Genomic DNA, 18,318 nt, shown 5'->3' with positions numbered 1-18,318 from the left:
AAAAGGGAGAAGCCAATGGGGGTAACCGTGGCTTCCTCAATTATATGCCTGGTGGAATAGAACAGGCCTTGTGGAACTGCATCAAGCCCTACATGACCCAGGTCTTGCTAGACAGACAGTCGAGGCCAGCCAGACTTCCCTAGAGAAAATTCATGAGTTTTCTCTAGGGAAGTCAGAGCTGAAGACTGAACATCTAGCATGGTGTAGTGGTCAAGAGCAGGTGCACTCTAATTTGGAGAACTGGGTTTGACTCCCCATTCTGCCACTTGAGCTGTGGAGGCTTGTCCGGGGAATCAGAGTATCTTGTGCACTCCAACATGTACCAGCTGGGTGACCTTGGGCTAGTCACAGTTCTTTGGAGCTCTCTCAGCCCCACCCACTTCACAGGGTGTTTGTTGTGGGGGAAGGGAAAGGAGATTGTCAGCCCCTTTGAGTCTCCTTACGGGAGACAAAGGGGGGATATAAATCCAAACTCTTCTTCTTCATTATCCCCAAACTGCAAAGATTAAATGTTTAATTGATCTCCTTCTACACATCTTGCCAAGAAGTCTTTTGTTCTCTTGGGTTGAACTCTGTTATGTTTGTTTTTAGGGCTCTGTTAGGATTTTTAACGTTGAAGGATTTTTATTGCATTTGTAAATCACTTTCATGCCAAGAAAAGTTGCTTATGTCAATGTTGAAATACAGGCACTGAAACAAATGACTTGTCTTGTGTCTTTGCTTGTTTAATTCTCTGTTTCCCTAGAGTAGCAGCCCTAACAGCCCAGTCCAGCCTAATTTTGGAAACTGAACAGGGTTGGCTATGGTCATTATTTGGATGAAAGACCTGAGGCTGCTATGCACAGGAAGGCAATGGCAAACCACCTCCGCTCACCCCCCTTGCCTTGAAAACCCTATGAAGTGGAACATCATAGGACGGCCTTGGGTTGATTGTGAGTGACTTCAAGGTACACTTTACCTTTTCATGTCTCTGGAAACAAGTCCAATTCAGTCCAGTAACAATATTCTTCTTAGTAATTATGTTTGAGGCTTGTGATACCATCCTGTTCTACTGCTGCAAGCTTAGAAATGGAGAAGCGGCAGAGGTGGGATCCATCAGGTTCTCACAGGTTCCCGAGAGTAGGTTACTAATTATCTGTGTGTGCCGAGAGGGGGTTACTAATTGGTGATTTTGCCACGCAGAACTTGAAGCAGTCTAGCAGGAGGTGCACTGGCGTGCGTGGCAGCCTGCGCCTGCGTGCATTCATTTCCCGCCCAAGGACTGGCGCAGCGGCCACAGCCCCACCCAGGAATGCCCCGCCCCGGAATGCCTGGCCACGCCCCCGTCGTGCCCCGCCCAGCCCCATTGGCGCTACGCTACAGTTTGAATCCTACCACCATGGGAACCTGTAACTAACATTTTTGGATCCCACCACTGAGAAGCAGCATTTGTAGGTGCTGTTTTGATGGAAATCCAGTTGGCAAGCTTTTGAGACTGACTGCAAGCAGAGGAACTCCTGAAATTTACGATCCTTAACCTATAGAAATGAACTGAAAGGGGGGGGATCATTGTATTGGTTCTGTGGCTCTTGCTACTCTGCGGGCTTCGAGCTACCAGTGTTTTCTTTAAGCTAGGATCCAAGGACTCCGATGATCTGTAAGAGTACTCCGGGGGCTCATGAAACCTTTGTAAGACATTGGAAGTGACTGAAGCCTATTCCACATGCACAACTTGCCGCAGATTTTCCCAGCGGTCAAACCTTATGTCTTGGAAACATTTTCTATTAAATCATTCCACACCTCCATTTTGACTGTCATTTCCCCCCTTGTTTCTTCAGCTGCATGTATTCCACACGCTACTGCTAAAACTGTACGATTCCTAGTGGGATATCATCCGTGATGCAGAAGTACAGCCCTCTCCCCCCACTTGTTTGCCTAGGCTCAGTAGGGTTACTGTGCAAATACAAGGCAACGGCAATTCAAAAATGTCTCAGCCTCCATTTCTAGCACTGAAAACTACCCACACAAAATAGAAGCCAAAACAAACAAACAAACCCTATTGGAATAGGCATCATTACCTGAAGGAGCAGAACTTTGCTCTTGATTGCCCTAATTGATTTCTTAAAACTATATTTAAAAAAATTAACAGAAAGATGCTTATTCAATTTTTGCTCGTGCACAGGACGGGGATAATAACTCTACACAGTCGCCCAAGGACTGCATAAGGATTGCGGTACGCAACCCCCCACGAACACTGTCTCTCTACAGGCACAATACAACTCGTGTTACTTGGTACATGGCCTTAGATTAATACTTTATGAGCTGCTTTTTGGCAAATTATAAGCCAATTGTCCTACAAATAAACACAAAAATCTGCCACTGCGTGTTTCAAAAAGATCAGCAATTTCTGTTTACCGAAATTGCACCCAAACGCATGCTGTTCAAAAACCCATTTTGTGCTCTGCAGAAATAGGTCGAGGTTCTATGTCATTCAGCATCCCATTTCTCACAATGCTCAGACAAAAGTCCCATACAAGCAGAGAATGAAGGCCACGAGGTTGGTCCCCAGAAACTAGTCTCTGCCCGATTTCTGTCACCATGAAACTTCTATAGATAAAAGGCTGTGGATGTACATTTTTCCTGAAGGATGTCAAAGTGACCTCTTATCTTTGGTCTATGTCAGGGGTCCCCAACCACTGGGAGCCTGTGGGCACATTTGGGATTCTGGCACAGCGTGGTGGGCGCAGCACCCAAACGGCAGTCACAAAATGAAGATGCCAGCCACAGATGCAGGTGAAACGTCAGGAGAGGATGCTTCTAGAACACAGCCATACAGCCCGGAAACCACACAGCACCCAAGTGATTCCGGCCGTGAAAGCCCTCGACAATACATAGTTACAAAATGGCTGCCGCAAGAGGTAAAGTCAGAGATGAAGTCAAATGATTGTCACAGCTTAACTTCAGTAATACAGTGTAGACTCTTGGTGATAGCAGCTCCTTTTAAAAATATCCAATCAGATCTCCAATAGCCAGTCAAAAGCCTTGTAAGGCAAAACCCCCAACTTGGTCCCATCCAAGGCAGGCTCTAGAAAAGGTGCTGGTGAGAGCCGCTGTGCCTATGGGCATCACATTGGGTGCCCCGGGACTCTTGTTTTCTCAAAGGCAGCCAAACCTAGATTTAATACAATGCAAATTAAAAAAACAAAATCTTAGCTTGGTGCCCTAGTGTGTCCCAGCATGAGCAACTTACCATTTCAGTCCATCAGATGTTTTGGGATTTATTTTTTGCTCCACTCACAGGCCAGAGAAGAAGAAGAAGAGTTTGGATTTATATCCCCCCTTTCTCTCCTGTAGGAGACTCAAAGGGGCTGACAGTCTCCTTGCCCTTCCCCCCTCACAACAAACACCCTGTGAGGTGGGTGGGGCTGAGAGAGCTCCCAGAAGCTGTGACTAGCCCAAGGTCACCCAGCTGGCGTGTGTGGGAGTGTACAGGCTAATCTGAATTCCCCAGATAAGCCTCCACAGCTCAGGCGGCAGAGCTGGGAATCAAACCCCGTTCCTCCAGATTAGATACATGAGCTCTTAACCCTACGCCACTGCTGCAGTGGTAGTCTTTAGAACACCTTCCCCCTTGCTTGATGTCTATCTTTTAGGAGCCACACTAAGTGGCTTATTTCCTAGCTTTAATGGGGGCGGGGGGTTCCTAGTTTTTGTATTGGCCTGCTTCTAGTCTGAGATTGTTTCATGCTGTTTATGTTCCTGTTCCTTATGTTCCTGTTATGTTCTTTGTTTTAACGACTTGTTGTTTAGTGATTACTTTAACTTTAAGCTCCCTTGAAACAGGACTGTGAAGAGGCAACAGAAAGCTAAATAAATAAATACCAACTTGCAGGCAACCAACTTCCTTCAGAAACCTTGATGTGCACGCTTCCGCTTCCAGACCCAACAGGGAGATCACAAGAGACAGGATACCTCAACAACTATGTTGCCTGCAGGATTTCCTCCCTACAACCATTCACCTGTTGCCTACGTTGTCACACTTCAAGGATTAGGTGACAGTGTTGCGTAGTGGTCACAGTGCAGGTTTAGGATCTGGGAGACCCAGGTTCGAATCTCCAGCGTGCCACGGAATCTCGCTCAGTAGCCTTGGGACAGTCACATGCTCTCAGCCTAACCTACCTCTCATGGCTGTTAAAGGATAAGATGGAGAAGAAAACCATGTAAACTGCTCTGGGTCCCATTGGGGAGGTAGGCAGGAACCCCCCTCCCCCCACCAAAAAAAGTATGGTGGAATAAAAATTAATTAGTATTTTATTTAACTGTTACAAAAACAAGGGTTGGAAAATGCTTGTGCGCAAAAGCTGATGGAATTGATCAACAATATCCAAATGCTACATGTTGCTTCCCAACAGGGGTAGACTGCACAGCTTACCTCTGCTGGTTTCCCACAGAATTGTAATAACCCAGACCATTAAAAAAATTAAAAATGCTCCGCAAGGCACACCTTGAATTTATTACAATGTTGAAATCTAACGTTACGTTGCCAAATGCGATTCATAGCGAAGGAAGCGCGATCTGCGTTCAGAGCGATCAGCATTTCCAGTACTGACAGATCAGACAAGGGTTTAGATCTAATTCAGCCAACATGGAATACCTTCTGCCACAATGCTCTCTTAACCTTGCCACTTCATGATCTGAGTCCTCCCTTTCTGACTCTACAGAACCAGATTGGGTAGTTCATGGCTGTTTGCTACCAATATTTATTTTAAATAATGAATGCTCCTGGCAACAGCCAGCAGGATCGAAAGAATTATTAAACTGGCTCCGTGTACCTGCAATAGAGCAGGGGTGAGCATGCGAGGTTACAGACTCCCTTTTTTTTTCCAGACAGTGGTTACGCAGGTTTGTGGTGGCCCAAAAGCAATTTTGCGGCATAGCGCAGAGGCCCTGGCTTTTGGAAGGAAAAAGAGCTCAACATCTTATTGGGCTGGAGGTCTGCAACCTGCGGCTCTCCAGATGTTCATGGACTACAATTCCCCTCAGCCAATTGGCCATGCTGGCAGGGGCTGATGGGATTTGTAGTCCATGAACATCTGGAGAGCCGCAGGTTGCAGACCCCCAGCCCCTTCTGTGGGCTTCGATAGCTCTTTGGATCCTGGTCTACAGGTTTTAAAGATTAAAATATTTCAGTGGAAATCCTGCAGACTCCAGAGAGATGGGGTTTTTTTTTAGGAATACACACCCTGGTTTGAGATTTTTCTTTTTTTAATCACCCAACACTGAAGATTTAAGAGGTTCTCTCAAATGTCCAGCAAGTGACCGGCTTGCCCGAAAGGTTTTCTTATTGCACTTGGTTATAGCTACAACTCTATAAGTGCCCAAGAAGTGACCGCATAGGGGAAGATTATGCTACTTTATCCTTTATGTCTTGTTACGATCTTTTCAACTCTTCTTTGCCACATGTATCTTCAACCAGCCCTTTCAGTCGAGACAAATGGTGTAAAGCTCTGCAAACAAACAGAAATAGGTGGACGGTTTTTACAAAAGCATGTTGGAGAAATAACAGTTCTCCAGTGATGCACTAATGCATTTTGTTCTAGGCAGCTAAAATACACATCAGTTCATTTGTCTGTAATGATGCAAAATAATATTTTGCAGTAACGCTCACACACACACAACCATAAACAAAGAGGGGGCCCCCTCCAATCCTATCAGCAGTGGCGTACCTAGGCAAACTGGCGCCCTAGGCAAAACCTAAGTTTGATGCCCCCTCATGGGCGGAGCAGCCCGGCCGCGGCACTCACCCTTCCCGGATGGCCCCAGCAGCCCAAGTTCACTGGAGGCGGAACTCCCTGTCCTCCTGCTCTGCCTCTGCTGGCTTGTGGGTCAGCGTACAGAGTGGGCGGGGCTTAGAAATCAGGCGCCCCCACGTGACGAAAAATTTCTGCGCCTTGGGCAGCTGCCCACTTTGCCCAATGGGCAGTACGCCACTGCCTATCAGATTACTTTTGAGCATTCTGCTTTCAATGTAGATTGTGAGATGTCTTGTCCGTCTTGGTGGGAAAAAAGTAGCAAATTCTCTTTGATGACATTTGTCAGTTTTGCTCAAGAGTACGAGAAGAATCCCACTTGAGCAGACTTAATCTGGCATCCTGTTTTCAACAGCAGGCAGTTAGAGGCCTCCAGGAAACTCAAAAGCAAATCATCATACATCTTCACGTATCTCCAACATTATTCCTTTCAGAATGCAGACAATGGGCTGTTTATGCAAGTCGCCTTGCTTCTAAACGAATATGATGAGTCATTCCAAACTGACCCAGTTTTTCAAACAAGACCAAAAAAGACATGCTCAGTTCTGCTGACTTATGGCACGATCCAGGAAATAGTTAAACCAGATAAGGGATTAGGAAATACAACCCTAGTTCAAAGAATTAAAAAGCCCACCTTGAGCAGCTTTGTCGAAGTAACGCGAGAAGAGTTGCTTTTGTGCAGCCTGCTTTTCTCTGCTGTAAGCAGTCTCAAAGCAGTTTACAATTGCCTCCCCACCCCTCCACACAACAGGCACCTTGTGAGGTAGGTGGGGCCGAGAGAGTTTGGAGAGAACTGTGACTGGCCAAGGTCAACCAGCAGGCTTCAGCTGTATTGCGGGTGGGGTTATCAGTCCATTTTTTAAGTACACGCTTTGCTAATTTTTAACATCTTTCTTTCAGAAGTTGTCCTGGTGTTTGTGAATTTCAATGGCCTCCCTGTGCAGTCTGACATAGTAAGCTTCTGAATTGTCCAGAATTTCAGTGTTCTCAAATAAAATGTTATGTCCAGTTTTGTTTAACACATGTTCTGCAACTGCAGATTTTTCAGGATGGTTAAGCCGACAGTGTCTTTCGTGTTCCTTAATATGGGTCTGAATGCTGTGTTTTGTGGTTCAAATATTTTATTTGAGAACACTGAAATTCTGGACAATTCAGAAGCTTACTATGTCAAACTGTCACAAACACCAGGACAACTTCAATAAGATGTTAAAAATTAGCAAAGCGTGTACTTAAAAAATTGACTGATAACCCCTCCCGCAATACAATGCACTCAACCACACCTTTGCATAGCAAGTTCCACCCAAACACTTAATGATTGGTTCCCCACCCTGGGACATGGACAATATACCACACTAAACTCTCCCTTCTCGCTTAGACACAGTGTGTAACAGACTTCCCTCTGTGACACACCTCTGAAGATGCCAGCCACAGAGGCAGGCAAAACGTTAGGAACAAAATCCACCAGACCAAGGCCACACAGCCTGGAAAACCCACCAGAACCAGTTGAATCCAGCCGTGAAAGCCTTCGACAATACATCCAGCTAAATCAGTTTGCAGATCTAAGATCTGAGCCTCGAAGCAACTGCATTCTTACCTCTGAAGGGACCTTGTTACAGGGATTATATCGTTGTCGCACTGCCTCAAATCAACGTCTTCGTGGGAAGCCTGAGAAACATTATTTAAGAGGCACTTTTAAATGTTATTTCTAAGGAACTACACAGGAAATATTTCAAAGGTTACTTAAGTTTTTCACCTACTAGTCAACATCTTGTTTGAATTGGATTAAGGTTGCTTTTTCAACCAGCCTTTTAAAGCAAGTTTTTTTTCTTAAGTGGGGGGACGGGATGCAGAAAAATTAAACCTCAAGGGAAGCTTTGCTTAAAATTGAATTACTTGCTTTTTCAGACTCTTCGTTTTGTTCAGCGGTCTTCTTCAGGTCAAAACTTCGCTGAAATGCTTGAAGATTAAACAGCATTAGCTTCAGAGCTTCCACAGGCCCATGATGGTTCCCCCCTGAAAAAGTACTCTCCTGTAAACAGAGGCAGGTGTCGCCAAAAAAAAGAAAGAAAACAAAAGGTGGGGGGTGGGGAGAGACAATGAGCTTAACGCTGAATAAGTTATTCAAGAGCCAGCATGGTGTAGTGGTTAAGAGCAGGCGGATTCTAATCTGGAGAACTGGGTTTTATTCCCCACTCCTCCACCTGACTGGCAGAGGCTTATCTGGTGAACCAGATTTGTTTCTGCACTCCTACATTCCTTCTGGGTGACCTTGGGCTAATCACAGTTCATTCAGAACTCTCAGCCCAGCCTACCTCACAAGGTGTCTGTTGTGGGGAGAGGAAGGGAAAGGAGCTTGTAAGCCGAGTCTCCTTACAGAAGAGAAAGGTGGGATATAAATCCAAACTCTTCTTCTAAATGAAAATTTAAGGTTGTGATTTAATGGACTTTCCATTTTTAGTAAGTATTTGGAGATATATACACATATATGTGTGTGAGTGTGCGTGCATATGAAAGTTTTTTTTAGCTCCTGTGAGGAATTACTGGGAATGCCTTTTTTACAGTTTTTGTAAAGTTTCTGTATGCTTCCTAACACAGGGCTGAGCCCTGGGGGTCTATTCTGCTAATGATGATGCTTTAATCTATCTCGGGGAGACTTATACTATGCAGGATGCTCTTATACTAGGGAAGAACTTCATATGTAAGAGAAGATCTTTGTGTTGGGAAAAGACCCACTTAATGGAACAGATCTGCAGGTTCCAACCCAGTGGAACAGAGGTCCAATGAACATCCAAAGTAACACCGGGCTAGATGTAATGCCAAAACATGGTTGGGCATGACAAGAACAAACCCGTGTTCCTCCCACTACTTGGTGCACATCAATTCAATTAATGCCTTCACCTTTAACAAAAACCAGAGTTTATTATTATTAGCAAACCGGCAAATTAAGGTTTGTTCATGCCCTGGTTACCGTATATACTCGCGTATAAGCCGAGTTTTTCAGCCCTGTCTAAAGGCTGAGAAAAGCCCCCTCGGTTTATACGCGAGTCACCATTTTCTATTAATCACAAGGAGGCTGGGGGCGGGGCCGGGACAACCTCCCTGCCACCTGGAAGTTGCTTGTTGCTGCCCTCCTCGGAGGGTGAAGGGGGAACCCCGAGGCACCCTGGCTGGCAGGGAGGCACCCTGGGAGGCAGAGGGAGCTCCTTATTTGGGCAGTGACATCAGAGGGAATCACTGCCCAAATAAGGAGCTCCCTCTGCCTGCCGGCTGGGTTTGACAAAGCCCAAATAAGGAGCTTCCTCTGCCTGCTGGCTGGCTGGGCTTTGTCAAACCCAGCCAGCAGGCAAAGGGAGCTCCTTATTTGGGCAGTGACTCCCCCTGATGTCACTGCCCAAATAAGGAGCTCTCTCTGCCTCCCAGCTTCCCACCCTCGGCTTATACCCGAGTCAATAAGCTTTCCCAGGTTTGGGCAGTAAAATTAGGTGCCTTGGCTTATACACAGGTCGGCTTATAAACAAGTATATACGGTAATATGGCTGAAGCATGCTAAGAAATACATTTCACCTAGATCTAAAAAAGGGTTCCATCTGAAATGTATGCATCAAAATGAGGACACTCTGGTTGCACCTGCACTCTTGAAACAGAAACACAACATTTCTCCAGTGCTTCCGGAGTTTTAGATGTTCTTAACTGCGGAGGATTCTGGATTCTGTTCTAGGGGCACAAATGCAATTGACACTGGATTGATGCTCACAGGCGTGTGTGAATTTGGATAAGCACCCTCCAAGGAACACCAAAGTCACCATGCAGAGGCAGGCAATGAAATATTACCTCTGAATGTCTTTTGCCTTGAAAACCCCACAGGACTGCTGTAAGCCAGTTGTGGCTTGACGGCACAAAATACACACACCTGGGTGTGTTCAAAGCAAAAACCAGGCTTTTAACTTACCTGACTACTATTCTGTAGACAATCTTCTAAAAACCCATTAACAATGCTTGCTTTGGAGGACGGTGGAGAGTTATCTTCACAGCACACAGGCACAGGAGATTTCCTAAAGAGAGATGCCTGAATTTTAAAGTCAGAAATGCTCCCCACCCCCACCCTAAATATAGACAGAAGAGACTGTGGAACTCCCTTCCCAGGGAATTTCACCTGTCTCATTCTGTTGACATCTCCAACCTGTAAGAACCTATAACTACCCTGCTGGATCAGACCAGAGAACAATCTGTCCAGCTCCCTCTTCTGCACTGTAAAGTTGAATCGGAGACTTCAGTGGACAACAGTGCCCTTAGGAGGGGGAAACTGAGTGGACTTAGGACAAGATACAACCATTATTTCACGATTATCTCCCAGTTTTCCAATCAGGTTCAGTCAGCACAACCTGGAGATTCTGAGAAATTTGCAATCTCAGTCTTCATGGGTGTCATCTTTTCATTTTCCTGTTGCTTTTCAATTTTGTAATTATAAAATAATAATAATAATAAGAGTTTGGATTTATATCCCCCCTTTCTCTCCTGCAGGAGACTCAAAGGGGCTTACAATCTCCTTGCCCTTCCCCCCTCACAACAAACACCCTGTGAGGTAGGTGGGGCTGAGAGAGCTCCGAGAAGCTGTGACTCGCCCAAGGTCACCCAGCTGGTGTGTGTGGGAGTGCACAGGCTAATCTGAATTCCCCAGATAAGCCTCCACAACTCAAGCGGCAGAGCTGGGAATCAAACCCGGTTCCTCCAGATCAGAGTGCACCTGCTCTTAGCCACTGCTCTTAGCCACTACGCCACTGCTGCTCCTTAGTGCTAATGCTGGTTTCTCCACTTGAGTACAGCAAGAGATAATATATCACCAACATGCTCCCTAACCATCTCTAGGACACCAGAGAGAGCAAGAAAGCCACTGATTCCAGCCACATGTTTTATTTAGGAGTATAACTCATGCTTGGTCATTGAAACAGATTATCTACAGCAGGGGTGTCAAACATGTGCTCCAGATCAGGAACAGCGGGAGGAGGGTTGTCTCAGCTGGCTTGCGAGCCTGACAAGCCTTCTCAAGGGATTCGGACCTGGACTGGCAAGGCTGCTGCAAGGTTGTTACCTGGGGCAACCATCTCCACCCCAGGAAGCCACCCCCTACCCCTGGGCCCAGCCCAACCAACTCAGATTTATGTCATATCTGGCCTTCACAACAAATGAGTTCGACACCCTTGATCTATAGCTTATAAACGATTATCCCAAAATGCTTGGGAAACCTCATTACTGTACGCCTAATACCTTGCTGTGCTATCCACAGTTTTTAGCAAGCCTTGCTGATATAATGCTCTGACATCTCTCTGTTGTCATCACAGGAGTGGGCCTATATTGGCGATTCAGTGACAGAAAGGATTGCAACAGCACTTAGCAGGATTTCTGTTACCACTTGGGAGAAGCCAAGACAATACTTCTCTTGGAAATAGATATCTTTTTGAAGGAAAATTTCTCTATGGTTTATTCATGAATTAGGAGTGGGGGGGGAGGGGCACAGGTGGGATGGTTGGAAGACTGCTGTAAAAACCAAGATGGCGCACCATCTATTATATTTTAGATCTGGCCTTCACTCAAGGAGCTCAGAATGACCCGCAAACTACCAGTGTGTTGTGGCACAACTGAGTGATAAATAGGGGCCTCTTGACAATGGCCCCTTCCGCACATGCAGAATAATGCACTTTCAATCCACTTTCAGTGCACTTTGCAGCTGGATTTTACTGTGCGGAATAGCAAAATCCACTTGCAAACAGTGGTGAAAGCGGATTGAAAGTGCATTATTATGTCCGGAAGAGGCCAATGTCTGCTATATAAAAAATGTATATCCTGCTACTCACAAACCAACTGGAACATTATCCCACGATCTTTCAGCCTCCAGGTTGTCCACCGTACAAGGACTGCCGCCATTGTTCAGGGCGCTGGCTAATTCATCAGCAGAGGACTCCGGCGTTCTCTTTACCTTCAGTGGGGCCTTGGGATCATTCTCTAAAATAATTCATTGTTAGCCAGTGCAAGATTCAGTGCAAAATCCAGCATATATGACTTGAGACATGTAATGCGTATTATTTGATGTTGAAAATCAAATGCAGATGCAAATATTTCAAGCTAAAAATCCTCTTGCCTTTTAGTGAAACCCAGAAAGAAATCTAAAAGAAGGGCAGCTGTGTTAGCCTGTTGAAGTAAATACACCAGAAAGGCTTTGGTTTGCTGCATTCATGTCTCTTCCAGACCTGAAACAACTCCACAGAGGAACTGGGAAGAGACGCTGCAAATAATGAGTGTATTGATTAAATGCCCATCTTCTCCTATCCTGCCCTATCTCTGGCTACTTGAGACAATTTCACACTCAATCCAGAAGGTAACACCGCAAAAGGAGACTAGCTATGGAACTACATGGCACCCGTCTCCCTTGGGGTTCACCCCACCAACATGGCATGCATGTGAATACTACCATTATGTGGGTGGAGCCAACTGCACAATATCCTGAATGAATCAGCATCTTCCCTCTCAGCAAAGTGATGACTGGGTGTGAACGTCTTGCACAGCATGGATATATGCATGTGTGCACGGCCCCTGGGTGAGAAAGCATCCCAACGAAGTATCTTTTGCTCAGTAGGTACTAGTGATTTGGGGTTTTGCAGGTCACCGTGGCAACAGAGCTCCGCAGATGAGGGCAGCTGAGATCACTCATGGAACCTCTCAACAGCATCATCATTACTGGGGCCAGAGGAGAAGCAAAGCAGTTAGCCAGAGTGGAGCAACCACTTCTTCAACAGCACTTTAAAAGACTTTCGACTGTACCCTTTATCATAACCTCACTGTGACTTGACAGCTAGTAGTTTCTTCTTGTTGATAAACAGTCTCAACATCTTTATACATAATTGGCTAAGGGTCTGAATGTGCAACAATGAACCCTTAGCAAGTTACCATGCAGGATGCACAGGACTCAAGCCCTGTGCATCCTGCACTCCCATTGGCCATAGCTGCTGGCGGGGCAGTTGCTCCACGGCTGGCAAAGCCCCCCTCCCCCTCCTCTCAAGTGTGCCAGGCCACGGAGGCCAGGCAGGTGCACCCCTCCCCCAACCACCAAATGCACCCGCCCCCTCCCACCTTCCCCCAAGCGCGTCTGACTGTAGAGGTCCAACAGATGCACCCCCGTGGATCATTGCACAATTCAGAGCTTTGCTCTCCAGGGAGTTACCTCTCCATGAATGCTGGTCCTCTCCCAAACCATCAGGTGCAAAACACACCCTCCGGCAATCATGGTGGCAGTTTCTCACAACAGTGTCCTTATTTTGTAGGTCCACCAAACCATTCCACTCAGGATGTCTAAAGTCGTTCGATCCGCTCAGATTTTGAACACTGGTCCGCTTCTGACTCCCTTGCAAATGGGAAAAATCACTTCCCCCTTCACTAGTCTGGGAAAAACTTTCAGTAGCTGAATCTGGCAGGAGATTATGGCTGTCGAGCCAAGCTGGGTACTTGAAATCCGGAAGGCTGCTTATCTCTGAAACACTCAAGTCAGATTTTTGACTCGTAAGCCACCTCGGATAGTTCTTATGAAAAACAGGCTCCGACTCCTCCTGCTCAGTCAAGCGATTTTGCAGAGGACGCCCTGAGGCGTCAGAACGGTATCTGTGAAACGTATGTTTTGTGGACACCTTTCTGCTAAAGTCTTTGTAAGAAGAGGAAATAACCGGATCTCCAGGAAAACTCATTTCTCCTTCGCTGCCAAAGGATGAGGTCTGGTGATGAACACACGAGGCAGAAGTCTGGGATTTCCTCTTCGATTTGCTATTCTGACGTTCGGGCCGTAAGGCGGTGACTTGGTTAAAAGACACGGAACCGTCAGGAGGAAAGGCCAGGAGGTCATCTGTTGTGAGACTGAGCATGTCTGGGTCACGAGTAGTTTTCCTTCTCGAAGGTGGAGAAATAGGAACTTTTATTGCCCGCTGTTCAAAGTCTTCCAGAGCTGAAAAACAAGCAGCAATTTAGCATAACCCACACATTAAAAAGGAAAAGAATATTTAAAAGCTGCAGCAACTGGATCTTCGCACTAGAAGTCAGCCCTGCAGCCACACATGTATCCAAGGCTGTTTCCACACACGCACGGAAATACAGCTCCACCAGCATGAATTGTGTCGGTGGAGGCTCGGGAACCGTTCGCACGCTATCGTGTGAGCAGCCCTGATTTTCCTCCTGGAGATGCGGCTCTGCACGGCTCCACAGACTTCCCTCTGTAGTACACCTCAGATGTAGGCAAAACATTAGGAACAAGATCCACCAGACCACGGCCACACAGCCCGGAAAACCCACCAGAACCAGTTGAATCCGGCCGCGAAAGCCTTCGACAATACATTTATTTCTGGCTCCCTGCAGTTTTCTAAGGAGAAAGATCCCCGTAAACTTAGGTGGGAAAGATCTCGGTTACCCCCTCTCACAATTCAAGGCCTGTTCCTTGCTAATTCCCCATCCTAATCGAACAGGTCCTACCACCTCGGGTAACACTGTTGTGTAAAATGGAAAACTAAAAACCTGAGAGGTAAATAAAGAGAACCCTGAGTTCATCAGAGTTTCAAGTTACATGACAAAGAATATTCAGATTAAACAGATATCCCAACGGTTGATAATCAAGAGCAAACTGCTCAGTGTGGACATTCTAAATAAAGAAGGAAGATAAAAGGTAAAGGTAGTGCCCTTTGCAAGCACCTGGTCACTACTGACCCATGGGGTAATGTCACATCACAATATTTACTAGGCAGACTATGTTTACAGAGTGGGTTGCCATTGACTTCACCTCAAAGAAGAGGGGGAACACTTTACCATCTCTCGCATCCCACATCTTGACCCTGGCATCTTCATCTGGCAGTGGTGTAGCGCCATGGGGGAGGGGCACGACGCAGTGGATGCGCGCCAGCACATGGGAGTGCCGGAGGCGTTCCGGGGTGTGGCGGGCAGGGGTGCAGGGAGCACGCATGCCCCAGGCGCATTTCCCCCTCGCTCCAGCCCTGTCGTTTGGAGATGGAGAGTACTGTCAAATCACAGCTTGACTGACATGTGACCTCTCAAAGGGTTTTAAAGGCAAGAGACAAACAGAGGTGGCTTTCCATTGTCTGCTTCTGCTTGGCGACTTTGGACTCTCCTGATCCGCTTGAAGGATCTCAAACAGCAAAGATCTTTCCCTGGCTGAGATCTGGGAAAGCAGATGACGGTCAGAAAACAAGTCAAAAGGTCTGATTCTGTCTAACGCTGCTTAGATGCGTGGGCATCTACTGACCACAAGCAGCCTGCTCACATGACCAGGACACTGTCCGGTTAGGAGCAGCAGCGGCGTAGTGGTTAAGAGCAGGTGCATTCTAATCTGGAGGAACCAGGCTTGATTCCCTGCTCTGCTGCTTGAGCTGTGGGGGCTTATCTGGGGAATCTAGATTAGCCTGTGCATTCCCACACATGCCAGCTGGGTGACCTTGGGCTAGTCACAGTTCTTCTGAGCTGTCTCAGCCCCACCCACCTCACAGGATGTTTGTTGTGAGGGGGGAAGGGCAAGGAGATTGTAAACCCCTTTGAGTCTCCTACAGGAAAGGGGGGGGATATCAATCCAAACTCTTCTTAGAAAACTCAAGGAAGCAGGAAAAGAATATTGGGAATGCAAAAATCTCCACTGACAGAAGCTAGTGTTCCGGATAGCGCAGCTACCATTTGAGTAGATTGCTTGCAGGAGCAGTGTGCGAACCTGAGCCAGCCGATCTCTACTGGGCTCACCATCAACAGAGTCACCACCAGAGATAACTACCCTTCATAACCTTTCCAGCGTTGTGTTTATGGATCAAGTACTTCCACTGCAAAACTGATTCTAAGCCAACGCTATTAGTGCATCAGGGCAACTTCTACTTGAGAACATGGATGTGCAAAGAGGTTATCAAAGAGAGCTGTGATAAGATTATACAAATTGATAGCCCAAGAGATGTTAGGAAGTGATAAACATATCAGCTTAGTGTATTGTCAAAGGCTCTCACAGCCGGAATCACGGGGGTGTTGTTTGGTTTCCGGGCTGCATGGCCGTGTTCTAGTAACACTTTCCCCTAAGAAAATGCTACTAGAACACGGTCGTACAGCCCGGAAACCACACAACACCCCATATCAGCTTAGTTTTCAATGAAATCCTATCTAACCCACTCTTCTCTCACTTGAAGTCTCATTAGAATTACAATGTGGGATGTACAAGTAATCTCAAAATGATATCACTACTGTGAAAAGAAAAGGACATTTTGGATGATGCTCATTCCACAGCAGCCCTTAATGCTGGCCAAGTTTTCATTCATCATGCATTTTGCTAAGGAAAAACACACCTACCACATTTTTGCTGGAAACGATCCTTCGGAGGTTTTAAGTCTCTAGGAGTGCTCTGGTTAATGCAGATCTTCCCAGGTTTTATGTCTGGAGACGCAAGACTGAGATCGTAATCTTTAATATAGTCCTCCAAAGCTTGCGATGCGGATTTGTACAGCCTGTCCTTGTACTGGATTGAGCTGCCTGACTCCAAGGAATTGTTGCTTCTACTGAGGCAACGCCTCGCCATAAGAGAGGATGTTGTCGATTCTGTAGAACAGATATTACCTTTTAAAATCAAAAAATGCCATTGCTTTTCATCCAAATGCACTCCACGAGTTGTCGTCTATGTTTCTGAAATCAATGCCAATAAATAAGGGGGAAAATTAAGCTGCCCTGACATTTATTAAAAGAATAATCTTGTCAATTCACTATGAATTTCAAAGTATGGTAAGCAGAAGTTGTTTTCCGATTGGACCATTGTGGTTAAAAGTTAATATTCACCATGACATGCTTAGAGTCATGTGACTATAATCTAGGTCTCAGCTGGGGTTGCCAGCCTCCAGGTGAGGCCTGGAGATCTCCCCGAATTAGAACAGTAGCAGAGATCAGTTTCCCTGGAGAAAATGGCTGACGGGAGTTATACTGCACTGAGGTCACTCTTCTCCCCAAACCTAATCCCCCTCCCAAAATCTCCAGGTATTTCCCAACTCAAAACTGGCATCCTTAGCTTCAGCTGATGGACAACATACTACACATAATCAGTATTCAGACTGAATGCAGAAACCCACCAGTCCATTTCAGCAAAAGAATCAACCTCAAAAAGACTGCAACAAAATATTTCTTTGCACCAAAATGCTCAAGAAGTACTCTAGGCAGTAAATTTCACAAAACTGCTCAAAATTTTCTATTCCTTGGCTCCACCCTCAACCAAAAGGGAGACGGCTACCAAGAAAGCAGAAAGGGGCTGAGTCTGGGAAGGAAAGCTGTGAAGAAGCTAGAAAGGATTCTTAAGTGCAAGGATTTGTCACTGGTGACCAAGAGCAAGATAATTCAAAGCACAGTATTCCCCATTACTATGTATGGGCGTGACAGTCAGCCAATTAAGAAAGCTGAATGGCGAAAAGTTTTTATTTGAAATTTGGTGTTTGAGGAGTTTTATCGAAATTGTGGACTGCCAAAAAGACAAATCAGTGGGTACTAAATAAAATCAAACCCGAACTCTGTAGAAGATAAAAGGCCTAAACCGAGACTACTATACTTTGGCTGTATTATAAGACAAGAATCAGTGGAAACGACAATAACGCTAGGAAAAGTCAAAGGCAAGAAAATGACCCAACATGAGATGGATTGACTCTAATAAAAGAAGCCTCAGTTTGCAAGTACTGCCTCCTTGAACTGGCAGCTATTCTCCAGGGTCTCTGGCAGGTTTAACATCACCTGATCTTAAAAATACAACCTGGAAATACCAAGAATTGAACCTGGGACTTTCTGTATCTCAAGCAGATGCCACTCCCCATTGTTTAAGCTGGAAATGGCTTCATGTGGTAGAATATCTTTCCCATCGCTTACAATCTGAACCTTTTCACTAGAACCTATGGCACTCCATATGTTCATGGACTACAATTCCCATCAGCCCCTGCCAGCATGGCCAATTGGCCATGCCGGCAGGGGCTGATGGGAATTGTAGTCCATGAACATATGGAGTGCCATAGGTTCGCCACCACTGCACTAGAGCAACCGGGGATTAAACCTGGGAGCCACTGAATGCATGCAAAACAGGGGCTCCATCAGTGACCCACAGCCCCTCCCCATGGCGACAGCCACTTCCCCCACATCCGCCTCCCAAGAAACTCTCCCTCCCCTCACGTTCCAAACACGTGAATGGAACGGAATTCACACGTTTGGTTGCCAGTCACTCTGAAAGCGCGCACCACTTGCAGACCCACACGTGTCAACCCACCCGCGGGGCAACACACTTTTTGCAACACCCACTGCTATCGCCGGCAGCTGCAGCTCGTCTTTTACCACCACACCCCCCACTCGAACCCCAAAAAAACAGCCGCTTCCCCGTCCCGCCCCTCAGTTTGAAAAGAAACCACCACCTCCTTCAAAATGGCGCCGCCGGGGCCCAACTGCGCATGCTCGTCTGCCGCGCCCTGCAGCCGCTCAACGTTCGAAAGAA

General features: G+C 46.4%; 1 protein-coding gene across 1 annotated transcript; it reads right to left on the bottom strand.

Moving 5' to 3' along the window:
• Positions 1 to 4,272: 4,272 nt before the first annotated feature.
• Positions 4,273 to 18,158, bottom strand: LG07H18orf54 (linkage group 07 C18orf54 homolog). Its single transcript, XM_048504689.1, has 8 exons — positions 18,129 to 18,158; positions 16,158 to 16,403; positions 13,006 to 13,776; positions 11,642 to 11,789; positions 9,739 to 9,841; positions 7,687 to 7,818; positions 7,384 to 7,454; positions 4,273 to 5,486 (listed from the first exon to the last, which is right to left on the bottom strand). The coding sequence occupies exons 2-8, from the start codon at positions 16,381 to 16,383 to the stop codon at positions 5,411 to 5,413; spliced, it is 1,527 nt and encodes a 508-aa protein (XP_048360646.1). The 5' UTR covers positions 16,384 to 16,403; positions 18,129 to 18,158; the 3' UTR covers positions 4,273 to 5,410.
• Between the last annotated feature and the right edge of the window lie 160 nt (positions 18,159 to 18,318).

Source organism: Sphaerodactylus townsendi, linkage group LG07 (assembly GCF_021028975.2).
Source record: "Sphaerodactylus townsendi isolate TG3544 linkage group LG07, MPM_Stown_v2.3, whole genome shotgun sequence".
Classification (NCBI taxonomy): domain Eukaryota; kingdom Metazoa; phylum Chordata; class Lepidosauria; order Squamata; family Sphaerodactylidae; genus Sphaerodactylus; species Sphaerodactylus townsendi.
The sequence above is the reverse complement of the archived record's forward strand: the minus strand, read 5'-3'. Positions and strand labels throughout refer to the sequence as shown.